Source organism: Myotis myotis, unplaced genomic scaffold (genome assembly GCF_014108235.1).
Source record: "Myotis myotis isolate mMyoMyo1 unplaced genomic scaffold, mMyoMyo1.p scaffold_m19_p_6, whole genome shotgun sequence".
NCBI lineage: Eukaryota > Metazoa > Chordata > Mammalia > Chiroptera > Vespertilionidae > Myotis > Myotis myotis.
Genome location: NW_023416368.1, coordinates 81,670,107 through 81,696,119, shown reverse-complemented (window position 1 = coordinate 81,696,119; position 26,013 = coordinate 81,670,107). Strand labels below are relative to the sequence as shown.

At 53.9% G+C, this 26,013-nt stretch overlaps 4 protein-coding genes across 23 annotated transcripts in view; 2 read left to right on the top strand and 2 right to left on the bottom strand.

Annotated features, from left to right (window-relative positions):
* RANBP3 (RAN binding protein 3) overlaps positions 1-8,900 on the top strand; it is a 62,649-nt gene extending 53,749 nt beyond the window's left edge. For 13 of the 18 annotated variants that reach the window (XM_036312079.1, XM_036312070.1, XM_036312078.1 and 10 more), the window contains 5 exons: positions 719-821; positions 1,377-1,486; positions 3,946-4,066; positions 6,437-6,579; positions 6,965-8,900. In XM_036312079.1, the coding sequence (XP_036167972.1) occupies positions 719-821; positions 1,377-1,486; positions 3,946-4,066; positions 6,437-6,579; positions 6,965-7,198 (711 nt within the window). In that variant the 3' untranslated portion in view covers positions 7,199-8,900. The remainder of the gene's footprint in view (positions 1-718; positions 822-1,376; positions 1,487-3,945; positions 4,067-6,436; positions 6,580-6,964) is intronic. The other 5 variants (XM_036312072.1, XM_036312077.1, XM_036312086.1 and 2 more) reach the window with 1 other exon arrangement.
* Positions 8,901-8,914: 14 nt separating this feature from the next.
* CAPS (calcyphosine) lies at positions 8,915-11,126 on the bottom strand. 3 transcript variants are annotated; one of them, XM_036312088.1, is made up of 5 exons: positions 10,429-11,126; positions 10,246-10,352; positions 9,994-10,171; positions 9,587-9,793; positions 8,915-9,511 (listed from the first exon to the last, which is right to left on the bottom strand). In XM_036312088.1, exons 2-5 carry the CDS (start codon positions 10,326-10,328, stop codon positions 9,410-9,412), a joined length of 570 nt encoding a protein of 189 aa, XP_036167981.1. In that variant the 5' UTR covers positions 10,329-10,352; positions 10,429-11,126; the 3' UTR covers positions 8,915-9,409. The 3 variants fall into 3 exon arrangements, with proteins under 3 accessions (XP_036167981.1, XP_036167980.1, XP_036167982.1); XM_036312087.1 differs by having other exon boundaries at positions 8,915-9,793; XM_036312089.1 differs by lacking the exon at positions 10,429-11,126 and having other exon boundaries at positions 10,246-10,418.
* A 1,627-nt stretch (positions 11,127-12,753) lies between these two features.
* VMAC (vimentin type intermediate filament associated coiled-coil protein) lies at positions 12,754-16,527 on the bottom strand. Its single transcript, XM_036314832.1, has 2 exons — positions 16,107-16,527; positions 12,754-14,257 (listed from the first exon to the last, which is right to left on the bottom strand). The coding sequence occupies exons 1-2, from the start codon at positions 16,295-16,297 to the stop codon at positions 13,954-13,956; spliced, it is 495 nt and encodes a 164-aa protein (XP_036170725.1). The 5' UTR covers positions 16,298-16,527; the 3' UTR covers positions 12,754-13,953.
* Positions 16,528-17,558: 1,031 nt separating this feature from the next.
* NDUFA11 (NADH:ubiquinone oxidoreductase subunit A11) lies at positions 17,559-24,007 on the top strand. Its single transcript, XM_036314834.1, has 4 exons — positions 17,559-17,733; positions 21,656-21,748; positions 21,870-21,992; positions 23,828-24,007. Exons 1-4 carry the CDS (start codon positions 17,640-17,642, stop codon positions 23,938-23,940), a joined length of 423 nt encoding a protein of 140 aa, XP_036170727.1. The 5' UTR covers positions 17,559-17,639; the 3' UTR covers positions 23,941-24,007.
* The last annotated feature ends 2,006 nt before the right edge of the window (positions 24,008-26,013 follow it).

Genomic DNA, 26,013 nt, shown 5'->3' with positions numbered 1-26,013 from the left:
GAGGGGGGGCAGTTGTGGTGGCCTCAGAGGGACCCTGTGTCCCATGTACTCCCGACACATCACAGCCAGGGTTGGGTTCTGGAATTGTTTACATGCTTCCTTTCTTCATCCCTTTTTTCCCCTGATCAAATGGGCACAGCCGCTCTGTGTCCATTGTCAGTGTGGCTACAGAGCTGTTTTGGGTCCAACCAATTCTGTCCATGTTTGTCTCAGAATACATTACATTAAAAAGCCCTCTGCTTTTTTCTCAAGCATCAGTACTGTCCATTTCCTGCTAAAATGAAATGGTCAAAGAACTACCTCACACAGAGGTGAACTCTGCAGCCCAAAGTAATGTCAGCTGGCGGCACACGCCTCCCGGCAGTGCCATGAGAGGCCCCATTGGGGGGCTCCAAGGGCAGTTCATGCATGATGCCCCTTTTGTGTTAGGTTTTAACACCAAATGATGCTTGAAGATTGTTGTGTGGTTTTGGGGATGGGGGTGTGGTGAGTATGGCTGGGACATAGCCCATGGGGAAGGGCTATGTAGTCTGTCTGCCAGGTCTGGGAGGGTCCCCAAAGCTGCAGAGGAGGAGCTGTGGGCAGAAAGCAGCCCTCTACCCAGCAGGGAAGTTCTGAGAGCTGCTGCCGGGCCAAGGGACTTACTGTTCCATAGTGGTTGACCCGGCCCACCAGGATCGCCCAAATGCCTTTCCCATGTGCCTTTGTTTCCCTGCAGAGTCCACCCAAATTAAATGAGGTCACTTCAGATGCCAACAGGGAGAACTCAGCTGTCGAGTCTGGGTCCGAGTCTTCATCCCAGGAGGCCACCCCTGAGAAAGGTACATCGCAACACTACTGCCTCATAGGAGGGGGTACCAAGTGAGAGGACACTGTCCATCCACGCACCAGCCAGGGAGGGATGTGGGGATCAACTCAACATAGCAGTAATAACCTCATGAACCAGCCACTGGGACAGAGCCAGAAAGCCACGGGCACTGGTTTTCAGTGAACAAAAAAGGGGACATGTTCATCTATAAACAGTTAGGCCCAGGCCCGTGGTGCTATATGGTGACTTGGGGGGTAGGGTGGTTGAGATGGTTGTAGCCCTCTCCCTTCACACCCTGAAGCAGCAGAGGCAGTTTTCTTCCGTGCCCTCTTTGAGGTCTGCCCCCTACTGAATGGGAAATGGGAAACCCATAGCCATGCCAGCAGCTCCCAGCTGGCCTCCCTTACAGATCCCGAGGCTGAACTACTTGGCATATTTTGAGGTTCACTCCATGTCCCATGGGTAGCTGGTACCCTTGAGACCAAGCCAACCCTTTGCCTCCTGTGCAGTACACTCTCCCCCAACCAAGTAAATAGTAGTCAGTGTCATTTAGCTAATAACATTGCAGAGTCCCTGGCCGAATCGGCAGCCGCCTACACCAAGGCAACAGCGCGGAAGTGTTTGTTGGAAAAAGTGGAAGTTATCACCGGGGAGGAGGCAGAGAGCAACGTGTTACAGGTAAGGTGGGCCTCTTGGCCCTTAGGTGGAATGTGATGGCCTGAAGCTTCTTTGTGCATTTGAGGGTCCAGCCCCCAAGGGGTCAACCCACATTCTCCAAGCACATCGGGGAGAGACTTTACCTGGAAGTGACAGAGAGGCCTGAGTACCACCTTTAGGATCTTGTTGGTGGGGCTTTTGTTGAAAGTTTAACCAACTCTAAGGGTCTTCTTATATTGCTTTGTTTTACAACGAAAGAATTCTGTTTTGAAACATTCTCATAGTTTAGGGCAGTGGTCGGCAAACTGCGGCTCGCGAGCCACATGCGGCTCTTTGGCCCCTTGAGTGTGGCTCTTCCACAAAATACCGACTTCTGCGCATGGGCCACAAAGTTTTAATCGCAATGTACGTGCGTGCCCGCACATGGTATTTTGTGGAAGAACCACACTCAAGGGGCCAAAGAGCCGCATGTGGCTCGCGAGTCGCAGTTTGCCGACCACTGGTTTAGGGAATTACACGACTGTTATAACTTCTCTTACTATCCAGAGTTATAGCTGTGGTTATTTTGTCACACTGGCACCTTTTCTTGTCTTATTAGAGGGAAAAAAATCACAGATGCAGCCCAAACTTCACCCTACTCTTTCCCTGTCAGCATTTTCCTTCCTAGTCTGGGGCAACATGTCCAGGTCTCTGTGCCTGTTTATCTGCTTTTCACACATATGTATGTGTCTATAAACTATACATATATAGTATGGAGAGGGTTTTAATGCAGGTTTTAGTGGTACTTCTTTCCCACTCAACTTTGTTTTTTTAATCTATCCATGTTAAGAGATATTGACATGATGATCTGCAAACTTTTTCTGTAAAGAATCACTTATGGTCCCTGTTGATAGCCTTTTTTTTTTTTTTAAATATATTTTATTTTATTTTTTTAATATATTTTATTGATTTTTTTACAGAGAGGAAGGGAGAGAGATAGAGAGTTAGAAACATCGGTGAGAGAGAAACATCGATCAGCTGCCTCCTGCACATCTCCTACTAGGGATGTGCCTGCAACCCAGGTACATGCCCTTGACCGGAATCGAACCTGGGACCCTTCAGTCCGCAGGCCAACGCTCTATCCACTGAGCCAAACCGGTTTCGGCCAGCCTTTTTTAATATAACAGCTTTATTGAGATGTAGTGCACACACAAAGAAATTTACCCTTTTAAAGCATAGTTTGGTGGTGTTTAGTATATTGACACAGATGTGCAACTGTCACTATTACCTAATTTAGAACCTTTTTGTCCTCCAAAAAGAAACTTTGTGCCCATTAGCATCACCCCCCATTCCTCTCCCTCACCCCCAGGCAATCACGAATCCACTTCCTGTCTCTGGAGTTGCCTATACTGGGCATTTCACATAAATGAAATCACATACTTTGTGGCCTTTTGTGTCTGGCTGCTCTCACTGAGCATCATGTATTCAAGGTCCATCCATTGTTATAGTGTGTGTCAGTGCTTCACTCCTTTTCATAGCTCAATAATATTCCATTGTGTTGAAGGACATTTAGGTAGTTTCCACTTTTTAACTATTATAGAATTCTGCTGCTATGAACATTTGTGTGAAAGTTCTTGTGTGAAACCTATTTCATTCCTCTTGGGTGGATATTTAGAAGTGGCATTGCTGGGCCATGTAGTCACTTCATGTTTAACTTTTTTTCTGTGTTTTTAAATATGAGAAAAACATCGATGAGAGAGAACCATCTATTGGCTGCCTCCAACATGCCCCCTACTGGGGATCAAGCCCACAACCTGGGCATGTGCCCTGATGGGGAATAGAACCAGCGACTTCTCAGTGCATGGGACAATTCTCAACCAACTGAGCCACACTAGCCAGGGCAACCTTTTTTTTTTAATCCTCATCCAAGGAAATTTTTCATTGATTTTTTTTTTTTTTTTAGAGAGAAGGAAAGGAAGAAGGAGAGAGAAATATCAATGTGAGAAAGAAGGTTGCCTCCTGCACACACCCCAACTGGGGATCAAGCCCGCAACCTAGTCATGTGCCCTGACCAGGAATCGAACCCGTGACCTTTCAGTGTATGAAATGATGTTCCAGCCAACTGAGCCACACTGCCCCAGGGCCATATTTAGGGAACTGTATGAGACTTCTGGTTTCTCCACATCCTCTCCAGTGCCTGTTATTATCTGTCTTTTTGGTTGTAGCCATCCTAGTGGGTATGAAGTGATATCTCGTGGTTTTGATTTTCATTTCCTTAATTTTTTAAATATCCCTCTAAAAGTATAAAATCCACTTTAGTTTGAAGGCAGAATAGAAAACTGGCCATAGGTCAGATGTGGGCCCGTAGCTTGTTGACCCTGGTAGTACATGAGAAATAAATGGAGGCTCCCAGGTATTCTCTCCCCCCCCCCTCCCCCCCCATAGTGGCATCTACCCAGCTAGGGTCCCTTGCTCACCCAGAGGGCTGCCCTGTGTTCCAGATCCAGTGTAAGCTGTTTGTCTTTGACAAGACCTCGCAGTCTTGGGTGGAGAGAGGCCGGGGACTGCTGAGACTCAACGACATGGCATCGGCTGACGATGGGACATTACAGTCCCGACTAGGTGAGCTGTGGGAGGGCCTGGATTGGTGCAGAGTTCCCAAGGCAGTAAAGGGCAAGGTCCCAGCTTGGCCCCAAGGAGCAGGGGAGCAGATCCTCACGGGAGAGCCCAGGTACCCACACCCTGAGGCCTGACCCAGAGGATCCAGCTGCCATCCCTTCCATGACTTCCCTCTTTCTGAGTGAAAGTGAGATAAAAGCATTTAGCAATTTTTAAACTTGTTTTCTGATCATGAAAGTGTCAATTGTTTTATGGTAGGATGGAAGAAGAAAAAAATCAACTGCAGTCTCTTGATAAAGAGAAATCTCTGCTAATAACATGTTGGTCCACTCCTGTTCTGTGGGTTTTTCCTTAAGGAAATGGGGCAATTTTATGTTCTGTTCTTTTCACTCACTATTTTGTGAACATGTTCCTGTGTCATTAAATTTTCCTTAAAAACATGACTTTGGGAAAACTAATATATTCTGTTGAAAAATGAATGTATGTCACCATTTCCCTATTGATGGACATGTAGTTTGTCCCTAATTTTTCTGAGTATCATAAATGGTGTTCCTGGGCTGTCTACACATGACTCGTATTCCCAGAAGTATGTTGATTACAAAAATGGATTGGGGGGGTGTATACACATACATATATGCATGTTTGAAGAGAATCAGCATGTTCATTTATCTATGTTGTGAAATATGTATGTTCACTTTTTTTGTTGTCTTCCCACACAAAAATTGCCCTCCAGCCTTTACAGAAACAGCTGTTCATGACCCAGTAGGAGCTTACGTTGCATCCTTTCAGAATTGTCTCCAAGATTGGAACAGGGATGAAAAGGGTCCTTCGGTTTGGGCACCGTTCTTTTTCCCCCATGGACGTCCCTCCATTCCTTTTTCATTTTTTCTTAGGAAAATGTTCACATGTATGTGGACAGAGAGAGCACAGTGTTTGCAGCCCCGCAGCTCATCACCCACCGCCTCAGGCGGCAGCATGGTTGCATTACGCCCTCCCCTCCCTCACTGAGATCCCTTTACTTTCACCCCACACAGCCTTTTACCTTGTCACAGACCTTCCCTCTGAGCCCATCTGAACTGCTCCACTGCCTCAAAGATGGGCACTTTGGGCTTGCGAGGCCAGGCTTAGAGGACACAAGGAGATTTGGTCAGTTGAGGCCCAGGACCCCACAGACCTCCCCAAGTTGGCCCAAGCTGCTCCCTGTCCTGTGTGGCCATCTGGATGGGATGACACCTTTTAGTCCTCACCAGGCCTGTTCTAATGGGGAGAGCTGGGCTGGCTGGCTGGCTGGGCTCTGACAAATTGGGCAGGCTGACTATGGCATTGGGTCTGCTGCAGGTAGACCTGGGGGTGTCACATGTACGTCCAGAGAGGAAAGGTCTGTGCCCAGTTTTTCTTTGCCATATGCTTCCTTCACTCTGTCTTTATCTCCTTCCTGTTGGAAGCTCTGAGCACAGGTTAGCCTCAGTCCTTTTTCTAAGGAAACCTCAGGGACTTGGCCTGTGAGTGGGGGACAGTGAAGAGGTCTTGACTTTTATGTGACATGTGTCACATAAAGTGTGAGTGTCAACGATTTCACTAAGCTTCTTCATGAAGTCACTTCTTTGCTGTTATTTTAGCAATAAAGTTAAACAGAAAGCGCCTCCCTAGTTCTCTTCAGCTCTGCACCCTTGGCGCCAGCCTGGGGCAGGATTGTCCAGGGGGTGGGCCGGGAGCGAGACCCACAAGCCACCTGGTGCACACAAGCCCCTCCGGGAAGCCCACTGCTGGTGTGAACTTCAGGGAGCGCTGGGCCCAGGCCCACAGTGCCACTGGGCAGAGGTGGCCTCGGAACCTGAAGAGCCTTGCAGAGTAGGGAGGGGTGTGTGGCGGGGGCGGAGGACAAAGTTAAATCAAGAAGCAGAAACTTGGAGACCACAGTTTTCCTAATTAAGGATGTAAAAGTGCTTTTGTTTTCAAAGGTTATTGTTGGTGAGATTAAAACAATTAATTGACACTAAAAAATAAAGAAGTGTGAGTGTCCCCTGTGTGCAGCCCACAAATGTCCCTATCTGGCCCCACCTCCCTACAGTTCTCCTCCTGCTTCTGCCTAATCACCCCCTTCCCCAAGGAAGCCCCCATCCTGGTACATGCTGGCCTCTGACCCCGCCAGTGGCATTGGTGGTTCTGGGCCCAGGAAGCCAGGTGGTGGTGCCAGGCCAGCCCCAGCATGTGTGGCTGTTGCTCAGTGGACAAGTGGGTGACTTTCCCGGACCTTGGGAGAGTCATGGGATTTCACTGTTGGGGTTTGCTTTCCTCCCAGGTTGTGTCTGTTCTAGCTGGTTGTTGGGCGGTGGGGTGGGAACCAGGGCTGAGTGGCCTTGTTGGTTGCAGTGATGCGGACCCAGGGTAGCCTGCGGCTGATCCTCAACACCAAGCTGTGGGCTCAGATGCAGATTGACAAGGCCAGTGAGAAGAGCATTCGCATCACAGCCATGGATACCGAGGACCAGGGCGTGAAGGTCTTCCTGATCTCGGTGAGCAGGCCCCCTGACAGGTTGGGCTGCCCAAACCCAAACAGCCCGCCTCCCTCAGTCCAGGGCAGCAACCCCGAGCTGCCACAGGAGGGAAGCTTCTTGGCACATGCTGGCAGTCACCACAGGGCCGGATCGAGAGGGCCCCTCTGCGGGAGCACTCAGCACTGCTCTGAGAGCATGGCCCTAGAGAGCAGGGAGGCCTCTATGTGGGCCCCATCCCCAAAATGAGACGCAGGAATGCCACTGTCACTTGAGGGCTGACCCAACCACAGGCTCTGGGAGCACTTGGAGGGATGGGCCCTGGGCTATGGGAGCTTTGGGCTCTGAGCCAGGGAGCACTTTCCCCATGAAACCTCATAATCAGGACTTCCTCTGCCTCCCCCAGGCCAGCTCCAAGGACACGGGCCAGCTATATGCCGCCCTGCACCACCGCATCCTGGCCCTGCGCAGCCGCGTGGAGCAGGAACAGGAGACCAGAACACCTGCCCCCGAGCCTGGTGTGGCCCCATCCAATGAAGATGACAGTGACGATGACGACGTCCTAGCTCCGTCAGGGGCCACAGGAGGCGGTGAGCCAGCAGTCCCTGCCCTGGAGGGCACAAGGGGGCTGGTTTCCTAGATCCCCTCTCATCCATTGCCGTTGGCCCGAGGGTGACATCTTGGTGTGGAAGCCTGACCCCGGGGGCTGGGGTGCCTTCCAGAGTGGGGACCTGATGGCGAGGCCACTGCTTCCCACAGGCGCTGACAACGAAGGGGACGGGCAGACAGCTGGGAGCACATAGCGCCGGGAGCTGGCCACCCAGGAGCCTGCTGCTTTGTCCGTCTGTCCACCCACCCGCCCGCCCCTCTCCGGCTGCGTCGAGGTGCGGGCCCCGGGAACCACACTCCCCGCTGGGTTGGCCACAGTCCGGATCCGCAAGGCCCGTTCAGAAGCAGACTTGGGAGCTGCCTGAATGTGGTTTGGGACACGAGACCTCATCATATTGATGAGCAAAACAAAAAGAACATTTCTTCCCTCCCTCCTTTGAATTGAAATGGCACATTAAGACTTGTCACGGCTTCTCACTGGGACTGGGATGCCTGGTTTCTTCACCCCTCTCATGCCGCCGCCATACCTGTGGGTTTCTGCCACCTGCCCAGGCTACCAGGTCTGCTCCCACAAGTGTAAACACTGGCCCTGCTGGATATTCTGCTAACTACTATCTTTATCTCCCCTTCCCCACCTTCTGATTTGGGGTATATGTTTTTAGGTTTCTTTTCCCCCAAGGCGCTTTTTTTTTTTTTTTTTTTTTTTTGGTTTCTTAGATTAAGATGTTCCTGCGTATTGAGCAGGCACAGCTCCAGTGTCCTCGTTCTCCCTATGGTCATGGCTTGTGTGCTGGGGCCTTACTGGGGAGCTTGGGGTGCTCTGAAGGCTCCCACTTGTTCCCCACCTGGGGCTCCTCCAAGCTATGAAGGGGTGTTGAGGGGTAGGCCTCATACCTAGAGAGAGCTTATCTAGAAAAGGGTCACTGGATCTAGGAGGGTATGAGGGGGCTGGTTTCTTAGATCCCCTCTCATCCATTCCCGTTGCCCAGAGGGTGATGTCTTGGTGTGGAGACCTGGCCCTATTGGATGGGGTGCCTTCCAGAGTGGGGACCTGACAGTGAGGCCACTGCTTCCCACAGGAGCTGACAAAGAAGGGGATGTGCATAGCACCCCTCCCCTCTTGCTTGTCCCCATCACGTGGGTCACCCACCATCAGATACCCAGGCACACACCTGCTTTCTACTGTTGGCCATTCCTTGCCCAGCCCTGGATGTCACCATCCCCAAGACCATCCAGGGCCAGGGGCCTCCATAACAGGCAGATGGGGTCCCTAAGCAGGGCCTCTGAGGAGTGGCAGGGGACTGGTTCCAGACTACAGACTGCTGTCCCAACACTCACAGCACACACGGGAGCCGATGCTGTGCCCACCCCAGGGAAGGCCAAGACCCCAGGTGGGCGCCAACCCCCCTTGCAAAGAAGGTCCCTGTTCACAGGGCCCCGGGGGATTTTAGAAGAAATTATCCAGCCCACTCATAGGAAGAAGGCCTGGTCTCCATAGCTGTGCCACCCACACCTTGGGTTGACTATTTGCAGCCTGAGCCATGGGAAGACACCAAAGCCCTTCCCTTACCACCCCTCCTCCCACCCCCAGCAGATCTGGCTACATTTCTCTGCTTTAAGCCTTAGCCAACTAGTGACAAGTAAAACCAGATAATGCCCATGTGTTTTGGAACATTTATGTAAGATTGTCATATGAAATGTATTTGGGAACTACATTAAAACTTTTAACTAAACCCCTGGCCTCCAGTGTGCCCCAGGGGCCTCAGGAAGCCCGAGGGCCTGGCCAGGAGTGACCTCTGCCTCCCAAGGTAAGGCTCCTCCAGCAGCCTGGCCTGCCTGCTGCCCTGGGCCCCTACCCCACACTCCACGCCTTCCAACACCTGCCACTTCAGTGCAGAGCCTAGCTTCATAGAAGAGCCATTTGCTTCCCTCCCCACACCCATATCACATCCAGGGGCCTCCTGGCTTCCCAGGAACCATGAAGGAGGGACAGGATGGGAATTCTAACAGAGTCAAGGATTAACTGAGCAGAACAGGGTGACAGGTGGGGGTGGGCATCTACAGTGGCCTAATGCGGGGGGGGGGGGGGGGGGGGGCTCAGACCTGGTCCAACCAGTTCTGCAGCCTCAATCCTGCTTCCCTTCAGCCCCCAGCCCTGGGGCTACCCAGCTGGAAACTCGGGGGTAGGGGGGTGCCATGGTGGAGTCCTATGCTACAGTGGTGCCAGCTGAGTGCATGCTGCTCACAGTCGCCAGGCGCTGGTCATCATGGCCACAAACTCCTCATCCGTGTCCATGGAAGCGCTCACACCACTGTAATAGTCCTGGAATTCAGCCAGGGTGACCTGGGGGCAGACAGGTTCTAAGTAGGAATGGAAATCTAGGGCAGGAGGAGCTAGGGAGACCCCATAGGCACCTACCTGCCCGTCCTTCTCAGAGGAATCAAAGTTGTCCAGGAAGCGGCGGAGCACCTCCTCCTCAGTCCACTCCCCACTCTGCACCTTGGGGTGGGCGTGGCAGCTATACACCCCCCGAAGGTCATCCACGGTCACCACACCATCCCCACTGCGGTCCAGCTTGGAGAATGCAGCTGCAATGACCGCCTCCCGGGCCTGGGACATGGGGGGCTGAAGGAGGGCAAGTGATGACTAAGAGACTCCAACCCCTCCAGGCAGAGTGCAGGGGATCCCTGAGTCTCTTAGTGATGAATTCCTGGGTGTCTGGTGTTTGCTGACACAGGTAATCAATCCACTGAGAGCTCAGCACACTCCTTCCCCCCGCCAGACAGCTGGGTGAAGGGGCCTGCCCCCAGTCAGCCCAGCCTTACCCGGAGTGCCCTCAGGAACTCCTCCAGGTCCAGCGTCCCACTGCCGTCACGGTCCCATCGCCTGCACACACCCTCTGCCTCAGCCATGTCCAGCGCCAGCCCCAGCTTAGCCAAGCCCTGCTGAAGCTCCCTCGCATCCAGGGATCGGCTCCTGTCCTGGTCCAGGCGGCGGAAAAACCTAGGGGCAAGGGCTGCAATTGGAGAGTGATCCCTGGGACCAAGTGGTCAGGAACGGGTGAGGGGACAGCTCACCTGGCTAGGCCCTGGATGCCAGAGGCCCCTCGGGACAGGCACTGTTCCCGGAGCCTCTCCACAGTGGCGTCCACTGTATCCATGTTAGGTTCAGGCTCTCTGGGCAGCTGGATGAGATAGAGGTTAAGTGGGTTTCCTGCTCGGCTGGCCAGGCTACAAGCTGGGTGCCCCCTGCTCACTCACCTGGCCTTGTCTGCCCTGGAGTCCTCAGATGGCCACTTCACTGGCTCCTGCCTGGTTTGTCCTGTGTTGGCAGTGCGTTCTGCCCGGTAGGATTGTTGCTAAGGGACAGTGGCTCTGGAGACTGGGAGGGGCCCCAGCTGTAACCCTGACTGTGCCGAATGGCAGGGCCAGGAGGGACAGAGCAGTGCTGTCATTGGCAGCCCCATCTACCCATTGTGCTGCTCCCGACCCCCTACAATGCTCAGGCCTGGGATAGAGCCAGGCCCAGACCAGGGTGGGAGGTGGGTGTCTTTCTGACCACAATGAGGGGCAGGCCACAGGTCTGCAAGGACCCCTTGTTGTGGATGGAGTGATCCCTTGGTCCCAGGGATCACTCTCCAATTGCGGCCCTTGCCCAATTCCTATGTGACCTGAGGCAGAGCCCCTCTCCTCTCTGGACTTTACTGACCCCTATCCCTTTTCACAGGGCAGCAGCCAAAGCTGCTGAGGGGTTTGAGTTTAAAAGGGCTGGTGGCAGCCCAACCCATGTCCAATGGGAGGTCCTGAGACCAGTGCTAGCGGAGGCAGGGCACAGCAGAATTAAGTTGTACAAAGTTCCTGGTAGTTATTGAGAGGCCAGTCATGGTGTTTTTGTTTTATGGGTCTTTTGGTGGTTGGTTTTCAGTTCTCAGACATCACTTGGTGGGTTTGCTCGTGACAAGCTGGTGAGCCAGGAGGCTGCGGTACCAAATAGAGAAGTGGTCCTGACCCCTGACATAATCCAAGGGGAACCAAGGCCACCATCACAGAAGACCTTCGATCCAGATTTTGGACATCGTTGCCAACAGAGCATTACACCAACCAGGAGGATCCAAAAGAACATTGGGATTCCCAAGGACTTAAAATGTGGGCCCTCGCCCTGGCTGGTGTTTCTCTGTGGTTAGAGTCAGCCCACGAAACGAAGGGTCGCGGGTTCGATTACCTGTCAAGGGCACATGCCTGGGTTGCAGGTTCCATCCTGGCCCCAGTTGGGGCATGTACAGGGGGCAACCAATCGATGTGTCTCTCACATCGATATTTCTCTCCCCCTCCCTCCCTTCTCCTAAGAAAAAAAACTCAATGGAAAAAATATTCTCAAAGGTAGGATTAATAAAAAATAATGAGTCCCCCTTTGGGGACCTCCAGGCTTTGCTCTCGGCACAATGGTATGTGGTCAGGAATTCCTGACCCAGCGCTGCAATTCAAGCCACAGCTGATGTCACAGCTCAGTGGCTTGCTGCAGTCCGGCATTCTTTGGGCAGTCAAAGAAATACTGCATTGTGTTTTTTAATGAGTGTTGCATCGGTCTTTTCCCTATGGAAAACGCAGAGTCTAATCACAGTTAGTATAGTTCTGTTTGACATCTGTAAGAGAATCAGATTTCAACAGTAACTTTCAAAAATGGGTAGGGGTGGCTGCAAACAAAGATTAGACACTGTTGTGTGTGTAAAAGTGCCTGTGGTACAAGCTCCTGTGACTGCAACAAGCCCTCACCCAGCAGGGCCCCACCCTAGACCAGGAACCACACAGTGGCCACCTCTCCAGCCCCCCACACCTGGAAAAAATGAGGAAGGACCAGGCTGACAAATCACCTGTTTATTCTTGAGCTCACACAGGCCCTAGCCTGCCTTCCCTCATACAAACAGTCCCCTTTCTTATTCATCCAGAGGAGAAAATGGGGATATTGTTATATACCGAGGGGTCAGTGTTAGATGCCAGGCAGACAGCAGGCACCATCCTGAGGACGGGATGGGTGCCAACCTTTCTAACTGGAATAGGCCCTGCCCCACAGCAGTTCCCAGTATGACAGTTTCCTGAGTAAGGAGGTGGGAAACGGCGCAGGCTGGGCTGAAGAGCACAAGGTTCCCTGGTTTGATAAGCAAAACTCCCTGAATGGCTCTGGCCAAGAGGGCAGTGTAGAAAAAAGGAGTTAAAAAATAGATTCTCTAGGGACTATAAAAAAGGAACCAGCTGCTTACTACAGAAGCTAGACGAGGGGTTTTACCTGAAGTGCCGGGGACTCCCAACTCCCTTCAGGGCCCACAGACCCATCCTGTTCCTACAGGGGTATTAGTGTAGAACAAAAGCCCTGCCTTCATGCAGCTTACACTCTGATGGTAAGAGCTTCTATAAAGAAAAAATAGCCCTGGCAGGCTTGGCTCAGAGGATAGAGGCTCGGCCTGTGAACTAAAGGGTCCGGGTTTGATTCCAGTCAAGGGCACATGTCTAGGTTTCGGGCTTAATCCCTAATAGGGGGTGTGCATGAGGCACCCGATCAGTGATTCTCTCATCATTGATGTTTCTCTCCTCTCCCTCTTCCTTCCTCTCTGAAATCAATAAAAATATATTTTTAAAGAAAAAAGAAATGCAATAGTAATGGCAGGGGGAGGGGAGGAATTACTTCAGGTAGTCAGGGAAGGCCTTTCTGAGGTGAAATCTGAGCAAAGACCTAAGTGACAAGGAACCTGTCATGGGACACTGGGGGAAGAGCACTCTAGGCAGAGGGAGCGGCCAGTGTAAAGGCCTCGAGGCAGCACGTTATCAAGAAAAGGTTAAGGGAGGCCTGAGTTTTCTAGGACAGCACAGCCTGGCTGCCAGCATCGCACGTGCCCCACACGCACTGCCTTCTGAGTTAACGGTTGAGGGAAGGACAGAGTTGGGGGGGAGGAGGGATGTCTAGGATTTGTCTTCAAAATAATACAAAACAGCATGAAGCGTGAAGTTCTTAATTCTAGTCTGGGGGCCATGTGGCTCGACTAGAGCGTTGTCCCATGCACCAAAAAGTTGCGGGTTTAATTCCCCTCAGCACATACCTAGGTTGTGGGTTCGATCCCCAGTAGGGTGCGTACGGGAAAACCGATTGATGTTTTTCTCTCACATTGGTATTTTGCTGTCTCCCTTCTCCTCTCTCTAGAACATCAGTAGGTATGTCCTTGAGTTGGAAAATAATAAAAATAATTCTGGTTTGAGATGGAGTAAGAAAAAGCTCTATCCTGGGATGAAGGATGCTTCAGAATGAAAGAAAATCTGGACAGGGAAAAGAGGAGAAGAAACAATCTAATAATGTGGAACTTGATGCCATCTGCCTCCACCAGAGGTCTCAAACTCATGCTTCGGGGCCTGGACATCTGGCCCAAGAGAGGTGAAGGGGCCAATTAAAAAACTCACACTGTGGCTAACGAGGGTATTCTGGGTTCAGTTCCAGGCAGGCATGGGCAAGTCTAAAACCAGAAATCCAGGTTTTTGTGTGTAAATGTTGCCAATTTTTCAATAAGGATAACTGATTCAAGGTTTTGTTTTTAAAAAAATTGGGGCTAAACATTTTCATTTGCCTGCAGGCTGACCATTTGACTTTTTAGCAGGTCTGATGCTTGGAAAATACTATGGCTCTGCCATGGGGTTCCCCCCGGGACACTGGTGACACCCCCACCCTTGAGTACCCCCACAGCAGTGGAAAAGTCTCCACAGGCACCCTCTGTCTCCATTCTGGAATCTGTGCTCTGGGGCTCACACAGTGGTCCCAAACACTGCTGGCTGGAGGTGGTCCCTGTCCCCTTCCTCCTCAGTGTTGTTGGCAAGGAGCAAACTGGGCGCACCAAGGTCACTGGCTGGCAGGGGACCCAGGCGCTCGGCCTCAGCAAGGGCTGCCAGCAGCCCAACCAGGGGTGGTCGCTGGCGGCATATGTCCTGCAGCAGCTCGGCCCGGGGCTGCAGCTGCCTGATGAGCTTGTCCCTCTGGTGCACGGCCGCCTGCAGGCTGTGGACAGTGGCCTCGGAGGTCAGCAGCTGCTCCTGCAGTGCGGCGATCTCACTGGCAGGAAGATAGAACTCAGTAGTAACAGCACTGAAGGACCAGAAAGCAGATGCTCCTCTCCCTTCTGATCTCAGGCTCCCCACCATCAGGATAAAGGCCATATTCCTCACCACTGCCTCACGGCCTCCCCTTAAGAACTGAAAGGACTGAAAGGTTATGCCCTTCCCAAGTTCTTAAGTTGAATCCCTACATCCCAGTGTGATATTTGAAGGTGGGGGCCTTTGGAAGCTAAGGTTAGATGAGGTCATGAGGGTAGGATCCTCGTGATGGGATTAGTGCTCTTATAAGGAGAGACACCAGACAGCTCTCTCCCTCTCCTCTGTGAGGACACAACGAGATGACCAAGAAGTCCTCACCAGGAACTGAATTTGCCAGTACTTTGATCTTGGACTTTGCAGCCTCTAGAACAGTGATAAATGTCTATTGTTTAAGCCACCCAGCCTGAATAGACTCATGTCTCCTCCTAGCTCAGTGATGGTGAACCTATGACACGCGTGTCAGAGGTGACACGCGAACTCATTTTTTTGGTTGATTTTTCTTTGTTAAATGGCATTTATATAAAATAAATATCAAAAATATAAGTCTTTGTTTTACTATGGTTGCAAATATCAGAACATTTCTATATGTGACATGGCACCAGAGTTAAGTTAGGGTTTTTCAAAATGCTGACACGCTGAGCTCAAAAGGTTCTCCATCGCTGTCCTAGCTCTTCCTGCAGTTACCTCTTTCCCTCCATCTTTTCCTATTTGTTGTTCAGCTTAGTTGGCTCCTCCTCTAGGAAGCATTCCCTCTGCATCCCCTCAGAACCATGTGTGCACCTCCATCACAACCTCTGATCATCCCATGCTGTAACTACCTAGTGATGTGTCTGCCTAAGGGCAGAGCTGTGTAGATGTGCCCTAGTACCCAGCACGGTGTCTGGCACATAGTAGGTGGCTTAGTAAAGATGAATTAATCCATCCAGCCCTGAATTGTTTCTCACCTGGGCCCCAGGATCTCCCCTGTGCATTGTCTCATCCCTTTCAATTCTCAGGTGCTAGAGGGACTCTTCAAAAACTTCTGACAGTCCTAGCTGGTTTGGCTCAGTGGATAGAGCATGGGCCTGCAGACTGAAGGGTCCCGGGTTCAATTCTGGTTAAGGGCACATGCCCGGGTTGTGGGCTTGATCCCCAGTAGGGGGCGTGCAGGAGGCAGCCAATCAATGTTTCTATTCCTCCCTCTCCCTTCCTCTCTGAAATCAATAAAAATATATTTAAAAAAAAATCCTTCTGGTAGCTATAGCTGATTTGGCTCAGTGGATAGAGGATTGGCCCTTGGACTAACAGGTCCTGGGTTCGATTCCAGCCAAGGTCAAGGGCACATATCTTGGTTGCAGACTGGAGCCCCATTGGGGCACCTGTGGGAAGAAACCAGTCGATACGTCTCTCACATTGATGTTCCTCTCTGTCTCTCCCCCTTCCATTCTCTCTAAAAATAAATGGGAAAATATCCTCGGGTGAGGATTAGCAAAAAACAAAACACAAATTTCTGATAGATCACATCCTCTTCTGTTCAAGAACCTGCCATGGCTTCCAAAATCTGCTCAAAGAAGTCGGTGGACTCCGCACCATTCAGTACCAGCTGCTTTTACTTTGTGGGAAACTTTTAAGTTACAAACTCCACACACTTGTGTGACATTTCTTTACATGCTGATGGCTAAGTCAAATGTTTTGGTATTTGTTTTTTCAACCCCTCCGGTAGTACAGCCTCCAGGGAATGAATTCGGTTCCCCTGCCAGCGCTCCCTTCCATCTCGACTCCGCCTCCGCCCACCTCCTAGAAGTTCACCTGGCGGCCCCGGGCCTCACCGGTCCTTGGCGCGGCCCAGTTCGTCCAGGGCAGCGCGCAGCTGCTCGTCGTGGTGGGCCAGGCGCTCGGCCTGGGAGCGCACCGTGCGCTCCGCCGCGTTCAGCCGCGCCTCCAGCTCCGCGGCGCGCCGGTGTACGGCCGCCAGGTGCGCGTTCGCCTCGCGGATCTGTAGGGGCGGCGGCGCGGACATGGCCCCAGCGGCGGTCCAGGCCCGGCCACGCCCCTGGGCCGCCTGGAACCCGTGCCCGCCCCCGGATGGACCACGCCCCAAGGCCCACGCAGGACCACGGGGCGATTGGCCGCAGCCGACTGCCTCCTCAAGCCCCAACACCCTGATTGGTTCCGGAACCTCGGAACCCCGCCCCTGGCCCGGGCCTGTTCTCCGGAGGCACACCCCATTCAGGCTCTGGCAACGGGATTGGTTCCTCTGCTCAGGAGGTAACACCAGGATTGGTCCGGATTCCGCGACCGAGCAAGTGTGACCACGTTCCGGGAATCGGTTGCTCTTCTTTCAGATACACTTGATTGGCACGTCCACGCCCCTTAGGCAATTGTACAGCTCCGGATTGGTCAAGTCCCCTACAGGTTCTGTCTCTGGTCCTTGCCACGTCCCCAAGAGTAATGCGTACTTCATCTGGCACAGGTCTTGGACCAGCTGCAAGCTGTGCACAGGCCATGTCCTTCCAGGGGTGGGCAAACTTTTTGACTCGAGGGCCACAATGGGTTCTTAAACTGGACCGGAGGGCCGGAACAAAAGCATGGATGGAGTGTTTGTGTGAACTAATATAAATTCAAAGTAAACATCATTACATAAAAGGGTACGGTCTTTTTTTTTTTTTTTTTTTTTTTTTTTTTTTAGTTTTATTTCAAACGGGCCGGATCCGGCCCGAGGGCCGTAGTTTGCCCTCGGCTGTTAGGATCTCAGTACTAGGGTTGGTCACTTTCCCGCCAAGCCCCGCCCTTGATCCTGGCCACGCCCCAAAATAAGTCGCACGCGGTTCAGATTCCTATTTGGGGACGGGCCTCAGTGCGTGACCACGCCCCTAGGCAGATTCTGACGCAGCAAGTGGCCACGTTTTCGCTATGTCCCGCCCCATAATTACCTCTGGCTCTTGTCAAACTCAGTCCCGTTCCGCCCGCGCCCTAATCTGAGCATGGCGATATGCCTAGCACCTATTATAGTCCAGCCCCTATGTTAGGTCCCACCTCCGGGAGTCAGACCATTCCTAACCTAGGGCCTTCTGAGCTAGAAATAGCGAGATCTGACCTCACTGATCCTGGTTGGCCTCACCTTTCCCCTCCAGAAATCTGCTGGGGGAGCACAAGCTCTTTCTTTACGCCAGTCCCGAACTCGGCGCGTGCGCGCAGCCCGTGTCAGTGGCCGCGGCACTCAATAAAGTTTCATGCTTGTTGCGGGCCTGTCCGCCTGGGGTGCTGCGCGCGCCTCCCCGGAAGTCTCGCGATAGCGAACGGCGGCTGCCCTTGGCCCTGGGTACTGCCGGCTGTGTAGTGCGGCGCTCGGGGTCGCAGCCATGGCGCGTCTTATTCAGCGGTACTGGGACATCCCTGACGGCACCGAGTGTCACCGCAAGGCCTACGCCAGCACTAGTATCACTGGCGCCGTTGGTGAGCACCGACTGGCCGGGCCCGGGGGCGGAGGGTGCACGGAGGTCATAGGGTCACTGGGGGCTGTCCGAGGGTGGCCTGGGGGACTGTGCGTCTCGCGGGGTGGCATATGGTTTTCCTCAGGGTGTCTGGGGATACCCTGTACGAGATAGACTTTGTGGGGTGTCGAACTAATTCCGAGGCGCGGGGAGGCCGTGGGGTCAGTGGGAGCTGTCCAGGGGGTCACATCCGGGCTGGGAATGTCGCGGGGTAGTACGTCCTCCTCGACGGGGTGTCCGGGGCGGTCATGGGGAACGCGTGAGAGAGACGTTTGCGGGGTGGGGTCTAGCAGATTGGAGGGCACCAGGAGGTTGTGGTACGTGTCACAGGCTGGTTACCGGGATTGTCAGAGTGATCCCTGGGTTCCGGGGTTTGGGGGTTATTGTTGAAGTGACACAGGCTCGTTGGAAGACGTGGAGTGAGGGCCATTATCGAGGTCAGAGGAGCCGGAGGATCAGGAGACTTTCTAACGGGGTAGTGTTGAGATTATGGGGGAGGGGGGGTAATGGGTTACTATTGGGATGTCCGAGTGGGGTACAGAAGATTTGAGAAAGTTCTGGACTGGGATGAGGTCTTTTTAGGGTTCAGGACAGTTGTGTGGTCAGGGACATCTGAAGTTTTATTGGGGCCGCCAGAGGGGTCCTAGGAGTGCGGAGGAGATCATAGGTGAAGTGAGTCAGGGGCCACTAAGAGGAAAGCCTTGGGGTGTGAGGGGACCCACAGCACTGGCGTTCCCCTGCAGGCGAGACCCCCGAGTCTCACCCCTTTTATTCTAATCTCCCTGAGAAGTAGATGTGGTTTCGGCCACCTTTGTACCTCCAGCTCCTGAAACAGGGCAGGCAGAAGTTGAGAACACTGGGAGGCATTTGCATTAGGATAAACCTAATAATCCCCATCATTATCTGCATATTTAGTGAAACCATTATCTCCATTTCTCAGAGGTGGAAACTGAAGGTTGAAGAGGTGTATTAACTGCCCCAGGGTCTTTTGAAGCCAGGCTGCATATCCAGGTCTGCTGATCTTCTGGGAGTGCCTGGGGCAAGGAGTGTGTGCGCTGGGTCCTTACGGAGGGTGGCTCCCAGGGGTGGGTTATATGGAGTCTGCTTGAATGGCAAGTTATTGGGACAGTTTAGGGCGTGTGGTGGGATCTCTGTGGGAGCCTGGAGGGCTGCACAGTGGGATTGGCTCACTGCATTCTTACGGGGAGATGCTGACACTGGTGAATGCCTAGAAGGTCCTGATTGTGTCAGGAAATTAAAGCCCAGGAGGGTGGGACTTTCAGGGAGAAGTGATGCTTTAGGGCAGTGATTTCAACCTTTTTCATCTCATGGCACACATAAACTAATTACTAAAATTCTGCAGCATAACAGAAAATATATATTTTTTGCCTATCTGACAAAAAAAAAAAAAAAAAAAAAAAAACCCAGGTGCAATTTTGATTCATTGACACCAGATGGCTATTGCTGTGTTGGCTGTTGTCATTTTATTTCTTTGACAATCTAAGGGAAAAGAGCTCAGTGCCCTGATTAAGTTGTCAGGTATTGCATATTTTAGAAATTCTTTCAGCACACGAGTGTGCCACGGCGCACCGGTTGAAAATCGCTGCTTTAGGGGATTTTGATACCGAGAAAGACATTAATGCTGGTGTGTGTGAGTGGGAGTGTACGTGTGTGCTCTCACTGGCCAACACCATTCAACTTGACTTCTGGATCCTCCCTCACCTACCTGCTCCCTCATTCCCTACCTCCCCTCAGCCCTCACAAGAGGACTGGTTTCATGTTTCGCTTCCCTGGGCTGGTGAGCCCCTGGAGGGAGCCCTATGGTCAGCAGAGCCCAGCACCTTGTAGCACGCCATAACTTTTTGAAGGAAAGAAGGAAGACAGTAACTGTGAATGAATGAATGAATGAATGAATGAATGAATGAATCAGGGCACATAGCGACTATGTGAGTGAATGAATTTTTGAATGATGGTTGTGGGTAGTAACTATTTGTGAGTGAATAAATGAACCAGGGTCCTGAGTAATTGAATGAATGGATGGATGTGGGTGGTAGTAACTGAGTGAATGAATGATTGATGGCACACAGTGACTGTAAATTAATGAATGAACAAATGTGCACTGTGTCTGGAGGCCACTGGGAGACTGAGAAGAAGCCCAGAGCAGGCTGAAGGATTGGAAAGGTGTGAGTCAGAGATCCTTGTGTGCTGGGGGTCGCAGCATCTGAGGAGTTGAGGAAGCTCCTGGAGAGGTGGTCTGTGTCAGGCCACCATGCTGGATGATTGCTTCGGGACAGTTAGGGTGGAGCAGTCTTGACCCTGGGACCATCAGGGGGCTCTCAGGTCACTTGCTCCCAGTTCAAGGACTTCTAAGGGCATGCAGGATGGTAGGGGCACACTGTGTGTCCATCATGGCCAGGACCAAGGCATATGGGATGGGGTTCATAAGGTGCCCCCCAGGGCTCACTGCATGACTGGGTTTGGGGACATCACTGAATCTTGTAAGGGGTTCCCCTTCAGGGCAGCCTAAGATTCTTGTTCCCCGCCCAGCTCCTGAGACCAAGACTCACAGGTCCCAGACAGGACTGGGAGGCCCCACCAAATAAGTCTTTAAAAGGGACCACAGCAGCTCCAGTGAGCTGCAGCCCAGCCCAGGCTAGGGTGGGGTACTGCTCAGCCTAGAGGTCCCATGGGTAAGTCCTGAGAAGCAGGTGAAGCCTACTGACCGTGGCCCCAGGGTCAGAATCATTCCACTTGCAGTCTCTTCTGCTTAATGACCTCAGGCAAGTCACTCTGCCTCTCTGCCGCCCCTCCCCTCCCATGAAGCAGCAGATAGAAGGGTATTGAGCCCCTGGGGTCCCGAGGAGGGTAGGTGCAGCCGTGGCTGTGCTTGCCACCCAGCAGGTGACAGTTCTCTTTTGTCTGGAATGAAATGGGCTTGCCTCAAGACATACCTGAACTAGGCAACACTGGGGGTCTGTAGGGAGAGCAGGGGTGTGTTGTTGCCCTGAGCAGGGTCAGCTGGAGGATAGGGAACCCGTGATGGGCTGTTCTGGTGACAAGCAGCCAGCCAGGTGGGCCCTCGTCTGCCCCAGCCATACCCCAAACCCACATACCAGCCCAGATCAGTGGTCACTCAGGATGCTTCACCTTGGTCCTTGCCACCCGCCTGGCACTCAGCAGCAGACCCAGCCCCCACTCGGGTCCCTCATGCATCAAAGGCCAAGGTCAGGGGCAGGGTGGTCAGGCCGACAGCAGAGATGGAAAGGCAGAGATGGAAAAGCTGATGGCAGTGGCGAGGCCAAGTTGGGTGGATATGGGCATCCACCCAACCAGCCAAGTGTGAGGGGCAGGCCCAGACCGGAGCTGCCAGTTGGGAGGGGGGCCTGGGTGGCAAAAAGGAGGCATTGGCAGCCCCAGGAGCCAAGCCTCTGCCAAGGAGGATTAGGCCATGGAGCCCCAGGTCCCAAAGGAGAATAAAGCCCTTGATGGGAGAGGAACCCAGGTGCCAGAGGCTCTGGGAGTGCTGCTGTGACGGCTATGCCTGCACTCAAGGCTAGGGAGTAGCCTGGCTGTTAAGGTCCTGTCCTCTGTGTACTGGGCTGGTGCCCTGCGGTGGGCCCATGAGGGTGACGGGGACCCGGTTAGGCCTTCTGCAGGCTTGATTAGGCCTTAGTGGGGAGGCCTGGGGGCTGAAGGCGGGGTGAGAGCCCAGGCTTTGCAGCAGCAGACCTGGATTCCCATCCCAGCTGAGATACCTTGGGGGGCACAGTGGGGACCACGGGAGAGAAGGTTTATCAGGTGATAGAGGGGCCTGCTCCCCAGCCAGGGCCACTCCTCAGTGCAGAGGCCCAAGTCTGAGCCACCTTACCCCTCTCATCCTGCAGGCCTGATCACCTCCGCCTACAGCATCGCACTCAAGCCCCCTGACTCCTTCCTGGAGGGAGTGGCCAGGACAGGACGGTACACATTTACTGCAGGTGAGCGAATGGTGTGGGGGGGCGGAAGGGGCATTTTACTTCTCAGTGTACCCTCTGGCCTGGCAATCCTGCCCCTCCGGGCCCATGACTCAGTGCCCGCCCTTTCCTATCTGCCCCACAGCTGCCATTGGTGCCGTATTTGGCATTGCCTCCTGCGTCAGTGCCCAGGTCCGACAGAAGCCCGACGACCCCCTGAACTACTTCATTGGTGGCTGCGCTGGAGGCCTGACCCTGGGAGCACGCAGTGAGTGAGCTCCCCAACCCTGCCCTCCACTGAGCCTCCTCCCTCTGTGTTCCATCCCTGACCAGGGACCAGGCAGGGCTGGCTGTGTAGAGGAGGGGGCAGTCGCCATGAAAGCTCCCAGTGCTCTAGTCACCCGCCAGTTCAATAATAGTAACGCCTGCTGCTGCTTAAGCACCTACTGTATCCCACCTCACCAAGTGCTTCCCTCCTCCCTTTCTGCCCCTTGCTCATTCTGCTGCAGCCATACAGCCTCCTCCGTGTTCCTCCAACACGCCAGGCACCGTCCTGCCCCAGGGCCTTTGCACAGGCTATTCTCTCCTTGAATGTCCTTCCTCCAGAGGTCAGCATAGCTCTCTCTCTCACCAGCTTCTCTGTGTATGATCTCAGACCCCTACTACCCTCACTCCATTTTTCACTCCTTGGTTGCGCTTTGTCAGAGAATTTGAGGTCACTGCCTGTTTCCGCCACCAGCCTATAAGCACAAAGAATGTGGTGCCGGTTCTTGTACTACATCCCCGCTTTACAGATGTAAGGACTAAGGCTCAGGGAGGGGGCTGAGGTGGCCTGAGGTCACCTGGGATCCAGCAGAGCAGGCCTCGCTGGTAGAAGGGGTCTGGCGCAGGCCAGCCTGGCATGGTGGAGCCCCCTGAACGGAGCACGGCCCACGCATGGCCGGACTCCAAATTCCTGGGCATTGGAGCAGAGAGCCCCAGAGCCTGTCCCCATCTGACAGGTGGGTGGCAGGCCACTGAGAGCCTGCAGGGCAGGGCCCCTGGCAGCAACAAGAGGAGACTTGAGAGCCTCACCGGCCGCCACCTGTCAGGCACAGTGATTTAGGCAGCCCCACAACACTGGCCGCCTCGGCCCCCACAGCCCCAGAGGCCACACGAAGATCAACTGCCCTGGCCCAGCAGGCTGGGAGTGTCAGTGGAAGGTGCCAGCCAGCAGAGAGGGAGGGCACTACAGAGGGGGAAGCCCACACTATCCTGCCTTTGCCTTTATTTTTATAAAAAAAAAAATATTTTTTTTACAGAGAGGAAGGGAGAGAGATAGAGAATTAGAAACATCAATGAGAGAGAAACATCGATCAGCTGCCTCCTTCACACTCCCAACTGGGGATGTGCCTGCAACCCAGGTACATGCCCTTGACCGGAATCGAACCTGAGACCCTTCCGTCCGCAGGCCGACACTCTATCCACTAAGCCAAACCAGTTAGGGCATTTTTTAAAAGTATATTTGTATTAATTTCAGAAGGAAGGGAGAGGGAGAGAGAGAAACATCAATGATAAGAGAGAATCATTGGTGGGCTGCCTCCTGCACACCCCCTACTGGGGATGGAGCCCACAACCCAGACATGTGCCCTGACCAGGAATCAAACTATGACTTCCTGGTTCATAGGTTGACTCTCAAGCACTGAACCACCTGGGCTGAGCCTGCCTTTGCTTTGAGACCTTGGATGAGGTCTGGGTTTGGCATGCACCCCCAAGCCTGTGAAGGGGTGTGAGCCCCACACAGAGCAAGCAGAACCCCATCCTTGGCGGCAGCTTTCAGGCCATTGGTTGCAATCTGCTCCTTGGTTCACAAACCACAGGGTAGACAGGGAGCCTGGTACCGGTATTCAAGATGTCCCCAGTGCGACATCTGCCCAGCAACCCCTATCCTTCCCCCTCTCCTATCTAGACAGCTTGTATTCCTGCCTCTCTCTCTGCCTCAGTTTTCACACACACCTTCAAAGTCAGAGGGTTAAGTGACTTAATCCCTCGAGGGAGGAGTGCCTGCCAGGGTGGGCATGGGCAAGCCCCACAGTCCCTGACACCACCCTCTCCCCCTCGCAGCTCACAGCTATGGGATCGGCGCTGCATCCTGCGTGTACATGGGCATAGCGGCCGCCCTGGTCAAGATGGGCCAACTGGAGGGCTGGGAGGTGTTCGCAGAGCCCAAGGTGTGAGTCCCACCACCTCCCTCAACCTTGAGCAGGTGGAAATGCCCCTAAAATTAAATTTGATGTATATTTGTGTGTGTGTCTTCCTTTTCTCCTCCCCTGCTCTCCGGGGTGAGAGTGACAGGCCAGCGCCAGCTAGGGAGCCTCGGGGTGGATTTGGGAGGAAGCAGGATGGGAGCAGGAGATGAGGCACCTGGATTTGTTCCCCACTGAGCCAGAGGCACCAACTGGCTTTAAAGCAGGGAGCGGGTGTCGGGGGGCAGGAACCTGTGAGTGGGAGCTGGGACAGCTGCCCACAGCCCTTCCTGCTGCTCCCCTGCAGGTCACAGACCATCCTCTGTCTGGGCCTCCCCCCAAAGCCAACAGCATGCGGAAAACACGCCCACGGCCCACGCACAGCCTGACTCCAAATTCCTGGGCATTGGAGCAGAGAGCCCCAGATGGCCTGCCCCAGAGCCTTGTCCCCATCTGACAGGTGGGTGACAGGCCACTGAGAGCCTGCAGGGCAGGGGCCCCTGGCAGCAACAAGAGGAGACTTGAGAGCCTCACCGGCCGCCACCTGTCAGGCACAGTGATTTAGGCAGCCCCACAACACTGGCCGCCTCGGCCCCCAGACTTTGCAGAACTGGCTCGGTGCTTCCTGGCAGCTGGAGAGGAAGGCCTGGCTTGCTCCAGCACGCTGAGATGGGTCATAAATTAGGGCCTTCCAGTCCCCCCTGGCAGGGTTGTGCCCTGGCGGGGTCTGGGCTCTGCAAGTTGCCTTGGGGGCAGCAGGAGCAGGCCAGGCTGGTTGCAGCCCTCATGCACCCTCCTCACTGGGGCCCTCCCTATATCCCTCCTTTCTCTCACGTCCACCCCCCGGGCCTAGACATGGTTGAAAGCCAAACTTGGAGCCTTGCTTTCCTCTTCTGTCCAGCCCAGGTAATAACTCAGCCGGGTGTTGATCGGCTAAAATTAAACCTCTGCAGAGCACAGTGCGGGCACTGCTGCTGTCAGCCACTGGCCTGTCACTGCTCATTTTTTATTGCCCCAGTATAGCCACTCCAGGTCTCTTCTGGCCCTGCCCCCTCAGCCTCCCCACCCCCCATGATGAGGGACCCCTGCCAGGAACGCCCTCCCTGGAGTGGGCACCAGCATCCTGAGCCTGGGCTTGGGTTCCCTGAGAAGTGGAGACACCCCACCCCACCCATGGGCTAAGAGGGGTGGGGCCCAGATGCCTGGTTGAGCCCTGAAGGTGCTGGGCTTCCAGACCTGCCTTCTAGTTCCAACACTTGGTTCTTTCCTGGCTCCACCCTCAGTTTTCCCATCTGGCAAGTGAGGTGTAACCGGGGCCCTCAAGATATTCAGTGAGAAGGGAAATGACTGTACCCCGGGGGTAAGCTCCCTTCCCACACTCTCTGGGGGAGAGGCCCCTCTGCTCCTGCACCAGCCCGGTCTGTTCCTTCAGTGGCCGGCAGGGGGCAGAGCTCACCATGCGCAGCTGGATGGCTGGCCACTCCAAAGTCTCTGGCCCTGTGGTGTCCACATTCTGTCCCTGCCTCCCTGTCCACTTCCTCTTCCCATTCATCCTGCCCAAGTAAGCAGGGGTGACAAAGTCTAAGAATAGGTACCACAGACCCAGACCCGTTGCATGGAGGACCCTGAGGGCTGGAGCAGGGAGATGCCTATTCAAGGACCTGTACCACATCCGCCTGCACCTCCCTCCTGCACACCCTTCCTCAGCCTCCCCCACTACTTCTCTGTGAAGCCCAAACCCCATGCCTGTTCACAGCCTTGGTTTCCCCTCTAGACATCTCAGGCCAGGGACTGTGCTCACCACCCACCCAGCCCTCTGGTGGGCCGGCCGCCAGTGTTGAAGCAGACCTGCCAGGCCCCCCAGAATAGGCCAGGAGGGAGCAGCTGCTTGCTGGCTCCAGGGAGCCCCCAAACCCAGGCCCCCTTGCTCATAAACATTTACTAGGCTGTGAGGGGTTGACATCATCCCCGCCCCACACACAAGCCTCAGGCCCCCCACCCCTCTGCCTGGAACCCCACCTCCTGCCTTAGCAGCCCCTGCCTGGGGCAGTGGAGGGCCTTTTC